Raw genomic sequence first — 18,819 nt, 5'->3', positions numbered from 1 at the left:
TTTTATTTATTTATTATTATTTCTTATTTCTGGAATAGCAAGCCGACGTCCCGTTTGGCTGACCTTTCCCAGTTTTTTTTCCTTTTCCTTTTCGTCTAATAAATATATCCCCCCCCCCCTAAACCTCGGGGCAAGACGAGACATCGCGTGGGGCAAGATCAGGCATGCGGTGTTAATGAACTATACAAATTAGTTTTTGCAATCGAAGCAGACAAAGTAAAGCCCGTGGGTCCCTACACAACCCCTTTGAGCCGACCGCCCACATTATGTGCAGTAAAACCACACAGAACCCAGTGTTATTTTGCTCCACCGTTCTTTGCAAACATGGCACCCCTAGTCTGATGTGTCGCTGGTCGCTCGCTTTTACGTGCGCTTCTGCCTTGCTAGAAATATCCTAGGAAACAGGAAAACTTGCTGGAAAATACTAGGCGATATGCAAAAAAGAAATATCTGTGGAACAAGCATAAAGACACCTAATAGTTGACTTATCTGTTTCTAAATTACATTAAATTTAAATCGCATTAAATTTGCATTACATTAAATTGTCGCGTTTTGCCCCGTGAATATCATTGGGCGCATTATTTTTTCTGCTCAACATGCTATAACCAAGAGTGCCCATATTTTGCATATACGTGTATCTGGATGAATGGATGAAGAAATAGGATGTGGACTTCCATTGACAGAATACGCCTGCGAGGCGTCGCTGCACACATGACAAGAAAAAGAACTACAGAAATTCGCGCCTTGTTGGCGGGTCTTTACATTCCAGGCACAAGTAACCGATTTTTTTTTGTCTCTACAACGCATTCACCAATCCGGACAATTCTCACGTACAATAAAGCGGACATGCAGAGCCGCCTATGAGTAAAGTTTCATGCGCATGGAGCATCGCCTCTCTGAGACAGGCGACTTGGAACAAAAAAAATATCGAGTCTTGTCCAGTGTCTCATCTTGCCCCACCTTGCTTTCTTTTTTCTTTGCGGAATAGCAAGCCGACGTCCCGTTTGGCTGACCTTTTCCCCTTTTTTCGTAATATCGACGAAACGTTTGTTTGTACATCTGCTTGTTCGTCCCTTTGTCTTCACCCCAAACTCAGGGATATGCTGCCTATGTCATGCTTACTCCAGCGCGCTTGCATAACCCTTTTATCCCCAACGTGATATCCACAGTAGTTAACACTAGGGCGAGAGCAAGCGGAACGCGACATTCCGCCCGTCTGTTATTGTAGTTAGTAATATTTGAGCGCAGGAATGGTGGTGCAAGTAGGTTTAAATGGCGCGCTCACCGAGAAACTAACGGTTTTACGAGAGTTTCCTAAATTTATTGGGTCCTGTCTCGCCGTCTCTCGCGTTTCTCATATGGGCGGACGACCCTTGGCGATCATTTAGCCTTTCATTTATTCATAGCGGAACTCGGTAGCTGTCCCTGCGGGGCCCTACGTGTGTCACTTTAAGGGTGATTGATCGGAATAGCTCCATCGATGCTCGGCGAGATGATTTTTACCTGCCACGCGAAATGAAATGATGGGATACCCACATCTGTACGCAACATTTTCGACAACTTGTAGTATCGATGTTGACCCTCACGAAAAGTGTTCAATAATCTTACAATTTCTCTTTGTATTTTCTTTTTTTGTTACCAGTCTGTTATGATAATGAATGTTGTTTGGGCGTCGCGTCTTTGTTTTCCTTTTTTTTTCTATTCTTGCATACCTAAGTTGTAAGATTAAGCTGAATAGACGATTTTACAAAGATGCGCGCGCCACCCAGCGCGCTGCGCGAAGCAGTATGGGAACTATAAGAGACACTGCTCCGTCGTCTGCTTCGGTTATGGTTTACCCTGGCTGACGCTGCGCACACCGGGAATGTTGTTGTTCTTCCTCTACCTCCGCCCCTGGCCGTCTCATAAGGCTTCGAAGTAGCTCAGCCTCGGTAGCTCAGTCGGTAACGTGCTGGCTTGCTTAGCTCAAGATCGCGGGTTCGATCCCGGCCGAGAGAGTAAGCATTGCCTCCAGCACCGTGTGTCGGAGATTTGCGGCGCACTCAAAAGAACCCCAGGTGGTCCAAATTATCCGGAGTCCTACCCTGCGGCCCGTGCAACATGTCGCCACACTGCACAGACAAACCTTACGTGTCACATCACAGTACCATTATTAGCGCTCCAAGTTCCCATGAGCCCTTGCGTGCCACAGGTAGTTCGCCTGCTTGATGACCATACTCAGGTGGCGCTTGCTTGCTTGCTAGAGAGTGTTGTTATCTTGTTAGAGAGTGGTACTGCCTGCCAAGCACTAGTTGATGCTGCTCTTCGTTTTTAGGGCGAGGGCACTAATATTTTGGAATGTGATGTGATTGCCATCCTATAGTTGGCAATACGACTGCTTGTTTGCTATAGAGTGTTGTTATCTAGCTTGTAGGATTGTAACATGAAGTTAGTGTTTGTCCAAATGGGACTATACCTCCATAGGTAGCTTTTCTGCTTGATGACAATACACAGGTGGCGCTTGCTTTTGTAAAATGGTTTATTGAACAAGGTTGTTCTGCAGCGTGACAGTTTTGATTGAGTCAGTAACATCCAGTGTTGCTTAGCAAGCAGTCTGTGATATACCTTTACGCTGTACGCGTTACAGGAGGAGAATAAGGCGTCTGCTGACGCCCGTCCTTTCACGCATTTAATTCCAAATGGTCCACGTTACACAACAGTTGTACAGGACGACACACGTGACAATGGGTTATGATCAAATTGAACGTTCCTACCTCATCCTTTCAGAAAATATATGTGTGTTCACCAAATGAACCCGTTCCAACATACTGACCGAGTATTTCGATCAACCCTCCGGGTGTGAGGATGTCAAGCAACCGGAGGGCGAAGCGCCAGTCGGTAATACCGGCCGTATCTATCGCTTTTATTCCCGTTCCATACGATCCGTTTTCTTAATTTCATTTTCCAATTTCAATCCTTAACGTCGGCGAAATTCGTCCATTCAATTGCTGCCCTGTCGCTTTTAGGCAGTCGATGACGTTACTATAAAAAAAAAAAAGGGTAAAATACTATATATGAAATTAGATGAGAAAATATTTATTTTCCTCGGGAAACCTTATTCTGAGGTCATATTAACGAACTTCGACTTTATTTACTTGGTATAGTCCTTTAAATATTCTACATCTTCAATGCTGCGCAGTAAGCTTTTGAGCAACTGGGCGAACGATGATTAGTAAATAATAAACTGTCGAAAGTTGAAAGTTCGAACTTGGTTACAGTTTGTCAGGGAACGCAACGCAGTGAAAGCTTTGTATTCACAGTGAATATACAGGGCGTTTCACCTAACGTGATAAAAAATTCTAACTGGCGACGTACCTCGATTATTATTGTGGGTCTTTCGGCAATTACCTACTGGATACTTTGGCCACCATTTAGGGAAGCTTTGAAAAATTTTAAAAATTTAAATTTTTTTTTGAAATTTATTGTTTCAATTGAACTTCAAAAATTGCCAAGCGAACATGTTTTTTTACAGAAATATGAAGTCCTCCACAGACAACTGCAGACCTAACAAGAACTATGCACACTATCGCAACAGAAATAGTCGAAAAGATCAGTAAAAATTTGGCTTTAGCCCAGCCTGATGGATTGTCGCAAAGAAGAGCGCACGGAACGTGCGTGAAGAGGAGGAAGTGTTCCCACCTCTTGTTTTACCTTTTGTTCTCCCGCTTCGACGTTGATCCTGGTGACAACCGTCTTATCACAAAGGAGGCAAAACAAACGAAGGCGGGGACACTTCCTCCTCTACACGCACATTTCATGCGCGCTTCTTTGCGAAAATCAAGGAGGCGGGGCTAAAGCGTAATTTTTACTAACTTTATTTTTTACTATTTCTGTTGCGATATTGTGCAAATAGAGTAAGTTGGGTCTGCGGTTATCCGTGGAGGACTTCATATTTCTGTAAAAAACAGTGAGGTTCGCTTGGCAATTTTCAAAGTTCAATATTGAAAAAAATAAATTTCCTGTAATTAAAAATTGTCCAAAGCCCCACCTCAATGGTTGCAATAGTTTCCATAAGGTAATTGCCGAAAGTCCCACCATCCTCCGGCGAGTACGTCGCCAGTTCGAATTTTTTATCACTTTGGGTGAAACACACCGTGGGTTCTATGGTGAGCCGCTGCGGGCCCTGTTGGTGGTATTCTCGTAATTTACGGGCTGTTTGCCTGGCGATGTGGGCATCATGTTGCTCGAGCTGGATATTGCGTTCTGGGCGTTCTGGCGACCTCACGGGGACGCAACCAGTCCGCACAACACCGGCTTGCTATCTTCCATCATTCCGAATGATATCGACATGTTTTCTCCCCTGTTGAAAAAGTGAGTCTCTTTGTGACACTTGTGCCTTCATGTTGAAGTAGTAGTCACCCTGCATCCATACTTCTTCCACCACGCCCCACGAGAGAATTCTGTTACGACCCTGTTGTGTATCTGGGGTGCACCATGCTACTTTTGCTTGAATCTGATATATTAGCGAGACTCGAAATGGGACTTTTTGTTATCTTCCGAACGCCGTACGAAAGTTTCTGAGGCCGGCAGGATAAATCAGTAATGTCTACCAGCTGAGACGTATTTCAATCGAATTGAGGACTTCGTCGTGGGGTCACACGATTTGTAAAATGTGTGTGGGGAACCCCATAGAGATTGACGGGGTCGCGCCCCCTTATGACCACAGAAAGGCGTACGCCCCCGCTATCCTTACATTACTAGTGATAACGGGACGATTATGTGCAGTGCTTGACCTATGTACTACGAAATAAAAAAAAGCAGTAATTCTAACGTTGAACATAAAAGTAATAACGCAATCGAGTTTATGCATAAAGGGTGTGTGAAAATAAACCGAAGTTGCATTTTCAAACATAACTCGTTGCCCGTTTATCGGGCGAACTTCCGGCGGCGCACGACGATGCATTTATGCGAGCTAAACCTACAGAAACGTCGTGGCAATTAAACTCAGTGTAACAAAATATGCCACCTACCGTGTGTTCACACAAGCGACATGCAAACGGAATATTCTGGTGGAAGGAACAGCAAACAACAGTCGAGCATTCGCACTGCGCCGGAGTATCCGAGTGGCGCAGTGCGCACACAGCAGACGATGGATTCCGTAGCAGACGACACGGCCGGTCCTGTCGTCTGCTACGGAACCCATATTGTGACCACGACCTACTAGATTTAGTAGATTATAACGACCATGTCATAGGCACCCTTTCCCAGTGCCGCATTTGGAAGCTAGCGGTGGCGCTACTCATCGGCCGGGTTATTGCTTCCTCAATTTCTGCAATACTTTTTACTTCAGCTTATGTTAGTACTTTTGTACAAGCGGTGAATGTCCCACGGGAAATGCTTCTTTTTAAAGTTTATTATCATCATCATTCGACGCGTTTTCATAGGAGCTGATGCTGTCGTCTGCTACGGTGGTCGTACGTCCGCTTTTGCGCGCTCAAAATTCAAATTTCCATTGTCCAATCATGATGCAGATCTCGCGGGCCGATGAGTAGCGCCCCTTGCGGACCGTGCGGACGGGCTCCTCATAGGGGTTGCCGATTATGACATGGTCGTTATAATATAGTAGGTCGTGATTATAACTGCGCCGCAGAATACTCCACACGGTTAGAAAAGGACGAAAAGATATGAAGTTGAGTGCTCACGTGGCAGCAGAAGGCTACCGCGTTTTGCGTATCTTCCGCTGGAGAATGCATGGTTAAGATTACTGGATGTATGTTGGCAACATGTTCCTGAGCATGGGGAAAAAAGCTTGTTGACATGTCGCCAACGTCGGCTAGTTCTAGTCCTAGGCAGAATAGCTGGTGGATAAACTCCATGATACGCAAGCCTGGGCGATGGGCAAGACACGTAAACAACGGAACACGAAAGCGTCGTGTTGTGTTGTTTACGTGTCTTGTCCATCTACTCAGGCTTGCCTATCATGGAGTTTAATTCTAGTCCCTACCGAGACTAAATGCATGGAAGTTTATGTGAAGTTTTACGACTTTTTTCAGTGCTGGTAAGTAAATTTTAGGGTCAGGGACTAAAATGAGGATGCAATCTAGGGGCCTATAGAAGCTGCAGTTCCTAATTTACTCCTTTTTTTCTTAGAGTGCAGTGAAGACGTGTTCTCAGAGTGTGCCGCCTTTGTAAACATTTATGTGAAATGAGATCAGAGTAATACCCTTGTCACACTTGGCAGTCTGAACCGCGGTTACGCTTACCCACCGCACTCTAAGAAAAAAAGGAGTACTTTTACTCCTTTTGGGGACTAATTGCATTGCCACAAAAAATAGTCCCTTTCGGGAGTAAATGCACGGGAGTAAATGAATGTCACAGAGTGAAGACCGCATTTCACGCGCTGTTGTAAGAGTCCCAGGTACATAATTGGTGCGCATGCATGAAAATACTTCGAAGCAATCCGTCAACCGTGATATATCGAGTGATATAAAATCGTGCGCCATACTAGGGCACAATTTGCGAAGAAAGATGCGCTAACTGTTTCTTACTCTGTTGGGCTGGAAAATTGCTACGTTGTCTGAGTTATACAGCCTTATGTCGTTCAAATTGACCAAGGGCACATATTTACGTAGACTGTTGCATTCAGGAGACCATTCGCGAAGTTTAGTGACAATTTGCAGTCCTGGGGAGTAAATGTCGGGACTAAATGTTGGGTTAAGGGACTAAAATGGGGAGTAATTGCGGACTAGGGGAGTAGAAGCTGCAATTACTCCCCGGTTTACTCCTTTTTTTCTTAGAGTGCGTTACCCGACCAAATCGCGGTTATCTTGAACCATGCATGGCTTGTTGTTGCACGGCAGTTTGTGACGTGTTAGCAGTGACCAACGTGATCGTGACACAAGCGCCAGGTACATTGTGATTACGCTGTATAGCATGAAAAGAAAAGGGCATAATGGTAATTAAAAAAACTTAACAGTCATTAAATACACGGTATACGCACATGATTATTTGCGGGAAATGTCGTTACACGCGCATTGCCGACGGGAAATCGGGGTCGCGAAACCTAGGTTGCCAAGCTCGGTTTCCTATAACCTGGCGTAACCTCCGTTCGGTCGGTGGTGTGACAATGGTATAATTCGCGGCATGGACATAGATAATGTTAAACAAGCCGACACTAACGGCACCGTATTCCAGAGGGAATATTCCCGTATTCCCAATAGCCGATGTGCTGGATCAGTTCCGTACTGCACAAAGCGTTTATGTAGGGCTAGCTCTGGAGCATTTTGACGGATAAAGACTTTCTTTCATTCTCTCTTTTTTTTTTTCAGTCCCTTCTTTGTGAAGCACATCGATATAGTGTTGCAGCGGCCGCAGTGCGCAATTTCGACGTTGCGGGTTACTGGTGACACTTTCAAGCGCGCCAGCGTATGAGAAAATGTCGCAGTGGCGAACGCGAATATCGGATGCTGCGAGCCTCGCTCTTATTCCTCCAAGTACACGCGTCATCGCACTGCATGCGGCGCTATAAGAAGGGTGGGAAATAGCGCACATGTTGCTGCGGGACGCTTTCTGCGTAATCTGTAGAAGTATGCAACGAATTACTTAGTGACGCCAACGTTCATCTTTGTTGATTTGAATGGATGTTTTTTTTTTTTTTTCGTTCCTTGTAAGCACCGCAAATGAAGTGTGACTGCGCGCGGTACCGTGATGACGCGCGTGAGCAGACGAAGGGAGGATGTCAGGAAGGTTTAGGAAGGTTACAGAGACACGAAAGTTACGCCGGCTTGACTTAACAACAACGATTTAATCAAACACGGCACAGTAAGCGCAACAACCGGAACAATAAGCACGTTGTTGTTCGACGTGCGACAATATTGCGCTTTTCTGTTAGCATCACTATCGTTGTTGAGTCAGACTTTAGTCCTCGCCGTGATAATGCACTCTGTGATAAGTATCTATGGCTTTCGGAATATTTTTTGTCATTACGTTTTCTGTTTTGTTTGTGCGCATCTAGGGCCGACTTCAGGGGCAACTTACCAGCGGCATGGCCGAGCGGGTTAAGGCGTCCCGCTAAATTGGTGGTAGCCAAGGTCGTGCCGAAGACTGGGAGGTGGTGGGTTCGAACCCTCCCGCCGGCTGTGCTGTCTGAGGTTTTCCTTGGGTTTTCCGAAGACTTTCCAGACGAATGTCGGCACAGTTCCCCGTGAAGTCTGCCTAGGACGCATACTAACCCCCTGTCCCCCACTCCTTCCTGCTGTCCTCTCTCCATCTGTCCACATCTGTACGCCGCTCATAGCCGCAGTTGCTTCGTGGCGCTAACACGGAATTAAAAAGAAATCAGCGGCAGCTGTGACGGCGACCATCTGGACAGTCGAGGAACAACCTAAGAAAGCACAACCAGTGGTGGGATTCGAACCAAATACCTCCCAGTGTTTTTCGTGACTTCGGATATAGCAGCAACGAGTGGGTGCTTGTATTCATGGGATCATGCCTCAGCGCACAGTACTCGCATCACTCTTCAGATTAGCCTCCATTAGCCTTAATGAGTTTAGCCTTAGTCGGTAATTTCCCCGCAAGAGAGAGAGCCTTCGCTTCAACTTCTGTTTACTTGAAACCAATCTCTACTCTAGGAGGATCTCTAGGGCTGAGCATTTCAGAGCATTTTGCATAACGAACTTCATCGGCGCGTCGAGAGCTTGGCATCACTGACCAGACGACATGTGTGAATTCAATGGAATGCACAGGGAGAAGCATTCTAATCCAGGTCCGAAGTGCGCTACTTTTGAAAGTTAATTAAATGGAGTTAGTTAATTAAAATATAATACACTTTTACTGAGTGCCAACCCGCAGCAGCAGGGTGAAATTTCTGTGTACCGCTGTTCGCGCAGGCAAGATAAGATCGAGATAAAAACAACATTCGGAAATGAAGGATTCGGTACAAATTTTACTTAAATTGGAATATGGTTCAGTATTCGTATTTTTCTCGCTATATTCCCCCGTCTTTTAGATAAAATATTTCATTTCCATGCGAGCACTTTCTGTCTCATTTGCCGAGAGAGAAACGTACAGTGTGCTTTGTAGGTTCCGCTCTCATTTTTCTTTATTGAGCACGATCTATCGTTCCGTCTCGGTTTCTCTGCTTTTCTTTCTACGCTTATTTCTCAGCGTTTCTGCTGTGCCGTTGTTTTGAGAACGAACTACACAGCGAGAGTCCTTCTTGGATCGTTGATTACGACTCTCTACCGAGACGGATCGCTGCCGTGCAAAACTGTGACGTGTGCTACTTCGATTTCGTTTCTAGCTCGAAGAATACGCAGATGACGGAACACGTATCGGAGGACGCAGAAAGATTATGTAACGCATACTGTTCGTAATCTGTGTGTCGCGTTACTCTAGATGCGAAAAAATAGTGGGGGAGGAGGACGGGGGATGGTGCTGTCAACGTTCGAGAGGTCGATGAGGTTCTGTGTATATAATTTACTTTGTTGATTTAATGACGTGAATTTACTTTAATTAATAAAATTAAATAAGGTGCATTTATTAGTAATTACCTAATGCACTTTAATTATTCTGAATTCATTACTTTAACAATTTAATATAATTGAGTTCACTATTAGATTAGTATTTAATATAATCAATTAATGTAGTATTTATTTACTTTCCTTGATTTAATGTACCTGTATAATTGATTAATAAAATTGAAAGGCAAGTGAGTTACATTAATTTAATTATTTTAGTCCTACAGCAGACCGTAGCGCACGAACATTACGTGAAATTTCTCAAGCGTCGGCCGCATAAACGATCAGAAAGACTCAAATTCTACGTCAAAAGGAATACCTCTAATTTGCATTGCACTTTAGTTGAGATTAAAATCACAGATGTGCCACAGAGATACAAGCCTATCTCTTTCGGTACAGTTGGACGTTGATGTCTGGACGGCAACTGCGACACAGACTCGCGATATTGATTTTCCAATACCCACGTAACGAATACTTCGCGGATTAGCATGATAATCACAGATTGGTTTATACGATAACTTGTTTTCTGCAGCGTACCCTGCACGCGACGACTTCAACTAGTCGACGCAGTCGATGGAAATGGAATTTTCTCCCGTGATGCCCAATATTGGCTTCTCACTACTGTCCCTATTTTTTAGCGAAATGAATGTGCCGGAGATCTCTTATGGCAACTAAGCACGCAACCCCTTCCGGTCTATTATTCGCGCCACTCTTTCGTATGTAAATAAAGAAATACGTCTGTGAGCGGAGCTAGTATGCCTAATCGACTCTTAACGCCTTTCCTGCACGTGAGGGCCACTGTTTTTCCCCTTCAAAGCTCATTTGCCTTCACTGGCACGGCTGAACATGTTCTTTGGCCGAGAACACTCCCTTGAGTGACACCGTGTATTCACGTCCTAACGAAGCCGAAGTTCCGTCCCTTGTTATGTTCAGCATTCACACGGTGCCGGAATATAGTGAGTGAACTTAGCAGACGACACTTAGCAGATGGCACTTACCAGACGACACTTGGCAGATGACACCGTCAGCCTCCTTTCCTGTCGTCTGCTACGGAATATCTTGTGGCTGTGTCGCAGGACATTCCCAACGGTTAGCAGTGCACGTGAAGGCACGACGTTGAGCACTCGCGGTCACGTGACAGCAGAAGGCTACGGCGTTTTTCGCATCTTCTTCTTCTTCTTCGTCCCACGGAGAATGGCATCTTCCGCTGTACATGGACAGCGTCTTCTTCCTTGCTCTTCGCAGCATGCGCATCCTAGTCATTCTCTGACAGTGGTGTGCGAGCTAATGCTCGAATATTATTGTGACGTCCATAATGTATTATGGTCATGTAAGGAGACAGTTCGTTCATTTTCTTTGAGAACGTCCAAAAGAATGTTTATTTTCCTCCTCTTCTCGTTGCCGCTCCTCTCATATTTCTTCGCCCTCCATATAGTTATGATAATTGTGTAGCAGGAACAAGGCTAATTATTCGAAAAGAAGGGGGGGGGGGGAATCCGTGTAGACTCAATAATAGCCAACATAGCCTTTTAAAGTCCGATTCTCAATATAAGTGGTAAAAATCTTGTTCGAGATCGTACTTCTTTCTGTCATGATGTCGGGCCTGTCGTCTGCTTTTACGTAGAAGAGCACGAAAAGTCATGACGTCGAGCGCTCACGTGCCAACAGAAAGCTATGACACGTTGCGCATCTTCCGCTGGAGTGTCCGAGGAATGTCGCTCGTTGTTCTTTTTGACAGCAGCAACATTGACTGGAACATGAACCACTAGATTTTGACGCCATTGCTTCACTGAACAATGCCATCGCCGTCAGCATTGTGAGGTCTGGGGATCCACAATAGGCGATGTGGAACCGACACTGACACTGAGCGGAAAGCCTGCGGCGGCGGTGGCATGATGGTCACATGGGCTATGATGCTGTTTCCTTGTTTATAAGAGGGAGGGGCTGGAAGCGAGGCGCCGGCTGCTGTAGCACGACAACCACGTCGAAGTCAAGTAGAGTGTAATTAGAAGGTGTCGTTGCGGTTGCGGCTGGACGCAACACACCGCATCCTACAAATTGCGTAAACCATTTCTGCAAATTTCTCCCGTCAACCTCCTGCCCGCCCGCGGCACATACATACATGCATGCATACATACGAGGGGTGTTCAAGTCAAACCGGGACTTTTCATTTTTTGCAAAAGTAAAATGAACTTACGGGCGAGAAATTAGTTTTATTTTTCAACGTAATCTCCAGCTGCACTAATGCGCTTGTCCCAGCGTTTCACCAGGGCTTGGATGCCAGCAGCGTAGAAATCCTTACCGGCGCGTAGCAGCCATGATCGGACCGCATTCTTGACCTCGTCGTCGCAGCTGAAGTGGCGGCCCCCAGGGAACGCCTTCAGTGGCCCGAAGAGATGGAAATCGCTGGGGGCGAGCGTCTGGACTGTAAGGGGGATGTGGCAGCAACTCCCAGCCAAGTTCCTGTAAGGTGTGTGTCGTGAGATACGCGGTATGCGGGCGTGCATTGTCCTGTAGAAGGAGGACTCCTTTGGTGATGAGGCCCGGCCGCTTTTGGTTCAGCGCCTTATGCACATCCCTGAGAATCTGGCAGTAATATGCACTATTGATGGTGGCACCACTGGGCAGAAAATCAACATGGGCAACGCCCACCTTGTCCGAGAAAACCGTGGCCGTAACCTTACCCGCAGACGGGGTGCTTCGGAACTTCTTGGGAGCTGGCGAGCCCGGATGCTTCCACTGTTTTGATGCGCGTTTAGACTCAGGAGTGAAATGGTGCACCCACGTTTCATCGCACGTGATGATCCGATCAAGGAACGGCTGTCCTTCAGTGTGAAACGGTACCTTAGCTCTTGGGAGATTTCCAGTCTTCTCTGCCGGTCAAACACGAAGAGCTGCCTCGGCGCCCAACGGGCACTAACTTTCCGAAACTGGAAGTGTTTATGAATGATAGTGTTCAACGTTCCCACAGAAAGGCCCGTCTTTTGAGACAGTTCGAGACATGTTTTCCGTCGGTCCTTGAGGATCAGGCGCTCCACAAGTTGGATGTTCTCAGGAACTCTGACACCGGGCTCCGGGATCGTCCTGCACTGATGTACGACCGTCTCGGAACCGTTTGCACCACTCAAACGCTTTGCTGCGGCTAAGTGTATCGTGGCCATACTGAGCCTGAAGTCTTCTGTGGATTTCAGATGACGTTACGCCTTCATTCACGAGAAACATCATGACAATTCGCTGTTCGATGTGCGCGCTCACATCGTTGTCGGCCATCTTGTCTAGCACGTGTCTTCTGTTTTGCACAAACTTTGGACCGCCACGTAGTGAACGCGGAGGCCTGTCGCGTGTGAAAATGACGAAAAAGAAGTAGCGGGAGCCATTTGTACACTCAGGAGACAGAAAGTCCCGGTTTGACTTGAACACCCCTCGTACATGCATGCATGCATGCATACATACACACACACACACATACATACATACATACATACATACATACATACACACACACATACATACATGCATGCAAGTTTAGTCCTTTTGGGGCACTGCCACAACCATTAGACCCTTATGTATTATGTGTTTTTGGTATTGCAGATGTGCAATATGTGCACTTATCTAACTCCTTATCTAAACTCTTATCTAACTCTTAAAGCTCTTATCTAACATACATACGCACAAAAACACATATACATAAGGGACTAATGGTCGTGGCAATGCCCCAAAAGGACCAAGCTTACTTTGTTTGTTTTTTCTTACGGTGTACGTTTCTACTTCTCCGTATAAGGCATGTTCCATGTTTTCGAATCGCTTCGCGGATGAACCGTTCAACGAATATCCACTAGCGTCCACGGGCGATGTTATCGTTATCGCTTCCTGCGCAGCATTCATGATTATTGCCAGTGGGCACGTTTGCACAGTACCGCGTGTGGTTCTCTTTCCCGCGTGCAATTAAAAAGGCGCATCGTATAAACTCATGATGGAAAGAGGAGGGGCCTAAATGTTATTCGAGGGAAGAAGAAAGTGGGGGGCAAGTGACGTATGGATATGAGATGAGCTCTAGCGTACTTGAAGCCCTGTAAAGGCTAATTCACGTTACAGCTTTTACGTCTGCGTACGGCGTCTTACGTGTAGCTTCGTTCCATCGTGAAAGATGTTCCGGTGCAATGATTCGCTGTCAGCGGACGTAACGCGCAAGCGCAACCGTAAACGCAGCAGTGTGAATGGCGCATTAAGGCTGATCCACACTGCTGCGTATACGGTTGCGCTTGCGTGTTACGTCCGCGGACAACGAATCACTGCAACGGAACGTCCTTCAAGATAGAACGAAGGTACACGTAAGAAGCCGTACGCAGCCGTAAACGCTGCAGTGTGAACCAGCCTTTAGGGTCACGTTCCTTACGAAAGCCAGTAACGAGACTTTGCACACGACACTTTGGGGTGGTCACTGTGACACGCTGCAGTCACACCCGTCCTGAAATTCCGAAGCTACACTATGCACTCAACCACAGACAACAGTAATAGATGACTACGATGACAGAATAGATGACTAATAGAGCCACTACGTCACCGATTACGTAACGCCGCCGCGCAAAGCATGCTGGTGCAAGCACCTATCAGCCTTATCAGCCGACGCGTACTTCCCGCTTCTTGCCCACCACAGCAATATATAACATGGAACCGGTCTTCTCGTGACGTCACAAGCCCGGAAAAATTGCGGTGACGTCACCTGGTTGGGACCCATTTCCGGCTTCACTTTTCGGTGAAATAGGGCCACCCCCTTTCGTTCTTTACGCCATGTTTGAACTACTACGCCCACCTTGGTTGCCTATATACACTCTAAGAAAAAGAGGAGTTAAATGGGGAGTAATTGCAGCTTCTAGTCCTCTAGTGTGCAGTTACTCCCCATTTTAGTCCCTTAACACTTACATTTACTCCCCAGGACTGCAAATTGTCACTCAACTTCGCAAATCGTCTGCCGAATGCAACAATCTACGTAAATATGTGCTCTGGGTCAATTTGATGGCATTAGACTGTATAACTCAGCCAACTTAGCAATTTTCCACACACACAGAGTAAGAAGCAGTTACTTTCTTCACAAATTGTGCCCTATGTATGTCGCAGGATTTTATATCACTCGATATATTACGGTTTGATTGAAAGTAGTTTCATGCATGCACACTATTTATGTACCTGGGACTCTTAGAACAGAGCGTAAAATGCAGTCTCCACTCTGTGACAATCATTTACTCTTGTGCATTTACTCCTGAAAGGGACTTTTTTGTGGCAATGCATTTAGTCCCCAAAAGGAGTAAGATTACTCCTTTTTGCTTAGAGTGTACGCTAAGCAAGTAGGTCAGCTGTCTGCGCAGCTCCCCAGTTTCCCCCTCTCCCCTTTTACCCGTGGGCGCGACATTATTGGTCCCATTCCCAAATAAGGGGGCAATATTTCAAGCCTTCTCCTGCGGACTCATGCCGGTCTACGGATGCCCCCTTATTGCTGTCTTATAAGTGGACAGACACTTCGCCACGTTGTTTCTCCAATCCTTACTCTCTCTCTCTTCCCTTGCGTAGAGGCAAGCACTCGTAGCGTATTCACGTCACAATCCGAACTTTCATTGTTTCCTTCTGGCTGATCCACGCTCTATAGACAAAGGGAAAGGCAGAAGCGCAACATCAGCGCGCGGAAGTCTGGGGTATAAATACGGAGCATTGTGCGGAACAATGCGCACAGAGCTCCGTCCTCCCATGGATCTTATCATATGTAATCTCTTTCTATATAGTTATTATGTAACGCTTCCGCTTTGCCCCCCCCCCCCCTTTCTCCATCTCCCAGAGCTGTTGTTCGTTCAACCGTTGGAATGCGCTCTTACTGTAAAGTGACTCCCGCCGGAGGAACATTTCGCGCTTAATTCTGCGCGGCGCACAACACAAAGGTACTAGCTGGCTTGTACGATCGTACAACACGCTTCGCAAAGCGTTCGCATAAAATTTATGAGAAATGAAAAGTTCGTGGAAATTTCTAAGATGAAATGACGGCTTCATTTTGTCGTTAAAAACGGGGAAACATCCCTGTTTGCTCCCACACATGGTCCATTACTATACCTTTAAATTCCGCTGAAGTTTGAGGGATCGGTACATTAAAGGGCCTATGAAACGATATTTTTCAGTTTTTATTTGACAGAAAACATGTTTCTGAACACACAACCGAAGTTTTTCGTTTGGCAAGCGAACTCTTTTATACGGAGTAAAAACATCTAGCGTCGCGCCACGGCAAGCGGCTGCAGCAATGTTGTCCGGGAAAGTTTGACGCATCTCCCCGGCTGTACCCGATTCCGTCACCGCGCACCGACTCGTACACCCATGATAGGGCGACGTTCCTCTGTGCGAACCGTGTGTCAACCCAACGTAGGGCATCTGGAGCACGCGTGAAGAAAAGAGAGGAGGAAGGAAGAACGCGGAAGAGAGGTTCAGAGGCGACTCAAATGAAGCGTTATTAAAAAATAAAGGCGCACTTTAATCGGCTCTGTATGCGAATAGCAGATGCAGAAATCTTTAGGGATTTTTTCATATTTTATTTACAGCGTCAGCTGTATAGTGGAGACTTTCCCGAGATCGCGTCGGCGTCGTCGGTATTTGCACGTCCGCACAAAACTCTTATCGCATGTGCGCTCAGCCATGGTTGTAAGAAGGAGAATCCCGCGAGTTTACAACCGCTATCGATGGAAAGTGAGATAAGAAACAACATTACGTCAGTTTTACAGCGTCAGCTGTGCCGTGCAGCTTCCCACAGGGCTCGTGGTGGCTGTGTGCTACTTCTCGCATGGCGCCACGCCGGAAGGCATCTGCGACTTTATCGTGTATGTACTCGCGCCTTACTGCACGAACAAGCTTCTCGTCGTCGGAGTCTTCAGCGTGGACGTTTCACTGGTCCAGAACACCACTTTCCTAAGTCATATGTCCGAACGACTGGACCTAACGCTGCGCACCGACATCCAGCAACTCACAACTAGACATGCGTCATGCATAGACATGGCTCATGCATAGACTTGGTGTTCCAGAACAGCCCCCTCGTTCAGGACACCACTCACCTCGCCAACCATTTCAGCGACCACACATCAATACTCATCACGCTTAAATAAATTTTGTCTGCACACTACTTTCATCCAGCCTCATTTCACCACACGCACAGCTGACGCCGAATTTCGCTTTACACGAGTCGTAACCGTCCAGTATTTTTTTTCATACATTGCCCGCTTATGTAAGCTCCTGTGTATATCTGGTTCCGCTAACTGCAGCGAGTATCATGTCGTAGAAGACACCGAGCATGTTCTTCTCGTGTGCCCCGTCGACGGTTGTGGGCCAGCGCAGCACTGGAGGGGTTTCTCAGCGGCCTTCCAAACTCCCCTTCCAGCAACCATCCACTAAGCCTCTCCGCTTCATACTTCCTGTGTAATCATGACAGGTGACTGGCAGCGAGTCATTTTTACAGCGCCAAATGTTCGATGGCTTGGAAGAATTCAAAATTAGAGCGGGGAATGTCGATATTGACAGTTTAATACCGCATTCACAAGTCTGTGCGATCCTTGAAGGCGATGGCCATTGAACATTTCAAACACTATTGACGCTGTCCCGCTGCTACACGGGCAGGTCCAATGATCCTCGAGAGTTTGACACCTTACACGCCGGTTGGCGCCACGTGAATCCGTCTGTTGCGTAGGTTTTAGCAGACGAAATGCGTCGACAGTGACAGAAAATGTAAGATTAAAAAACGAAAATCTTAATAGTGTTTGAATTGTTTCTTATACGTAACTATGCTATACCGTACTTGACGTCGAAAGCAGAAAAGTAAATTGAGGAATACCAGCCACTTGTAACAACCGTAATAACTGTTCTACTGAAGTTCTATGACTTTTCGTAACACTGTGTGCGTTTTTTGGCGCTTGCTTTTTCGCTGACCACGATCCTGTCAGCGGCAGCCACGACAACTTCGATGGCGTTTCACAGGCCTCCACTGACTTGAGGAGGAGTGCCCGTGTAGCAGCGTCCGATTACCATTTTGTTCGATCGTCGTTCATTTCAGAGGCCATTGAAACGCCCGTGTGACATCGATATAAATTTCGTTTGCACCGTGTTTACACACTTCGCATAATCATGAGGCGTACTGGGCCTTGCAGAAATAAGTGGTTTAAGAGACATACAGTTCCCACCGATTTTAATATGCTGTATAAATCCCCCATCCCCCATATTGCCGCCTGTGGCTACGCTCTTGGACATGACATGCTGTGTTTGCTTTGTTGATCGAACAGAGTGTATAGAGTTAAAAGCACTTTTCATACTCTTACTTCTGTTATCTCCGTCTGACTTGAGCATCCTTTTGTCTTTTGCAGTCATTGGAAAGTACTCGGCGTATGCTGACATTATGCGAGGAGGTGAGTTACAATTTTCACCCAGTCTTTGATGTGCGTTGTGTGAGTGACTACCTCGTTCACGCTTCAAAGCGAAAGCGAAGAAGTGCTTCTAGCGAAGGCCACCACAGCAGCCTATAGAGTACATCCAAGTGTCGCAGCCTCCACGCTGAGCTTCACTCTCTGTAGAGAAGCATGCTGCGGAAGGTTTTAATTAGACTTCCGCTAATTAAGCGCATTCCCCAGTAAGAAACGAAGAAGAAATACCACGATATATTTCTGTGTAGGCAAAAGTAGGGTTTGAAGGCAGAGAAGAAAGGCCGAGCTTTACGCATTTACATTGCCTCGTTTTGATTTCGCCCCTGGTCAATCTGTTCCTTGTTGGTAGCAGCGTCGGACACCTTTAACAGTTCATGTAATTCGGGAATTGGAGAGCGTGTTTAATTGAACGCATGAAATTATTAGCGTCCTAGCAAATTGCAGACAGGTGTGTGCCGTACTCTGTCGCTCGGAGTCACCTCCAGTGGCACTGGGTAGCCGTCCGCAGGGTGTCGGAGCGAACCGAAAACCGAAAAAAACGCTATTTTGGTGTGAACCGGAACGGAATCGAAACCGTATACGTTTTTTTCGCTCAGGAGGGAAACCGAAAAATTTATTTAACGGTTTTCAGTCCAAGAAAAAACTTCGCCGGTTTGGACTACGAATACACTCTAAAAACAGAGCTTCACCGCATAGCACGCTGTGCGCCAACCATTGCCAAGAATGATAGGGTTATCGCTTCTAATTCGAGGAGAGAAGGGGGCGTACACCTTTTTGTGGCAATTTGGATATATGGTAATTAACACAAAATGGCGTACGCATCCGGCTCTCCTCGAATCAAAAGCGGTAACCCTATCATTCGCGGCAATGATTGGCGCACT

General features: G+C 46.4%; 1 protein-coding gene across 10 annotated transcripts in view; it reads left to right on the top strand.

The window, feature by feature from the left end:
* The window catches only part of LOC135396793 (synaptosomal-associated protein 25-like), a 292,543-nt gene that overhangs the window by 218,342 nt on the left and 55,382 nt on the right, over positions 1-18,819 (top strand). For all 10 annotated transcript variants that reach the window (XM_064627974.1, XM_064627966.1, XM_064627972.1 and 7 more), the window contains one exon: positions 17,882-17,923. In XM_064627974.1, coding sequence (XP_064484044.1) covers positions 17,882-17,923 — 42 coding nt within the window. The remainder of the gene's footprint in view (positions 1-17,881; positions 17,924-18,819) is intronic.

This window comes from Ornithodoros turicata, chromosome 6 (assembly GCF_037126465.1).
Source record: "Ornithodoros turicata isolate Travis chromosome 6, ASM3712646v1, whole genome shotgun sequence".
NCBI classification, from domain to species: domain Eukaryota; kingdom Metazoa; phylum Arthropoda; class Arachnida; order Ixodida; family Argasidae; genus Ornithodoros; species Ornithodoros turicata.
The sequence above is the reverse complement of the archived record's forward strand: the minus strand, read 5'-3'. Positions and strand labels throughout refer to the sequence as shown.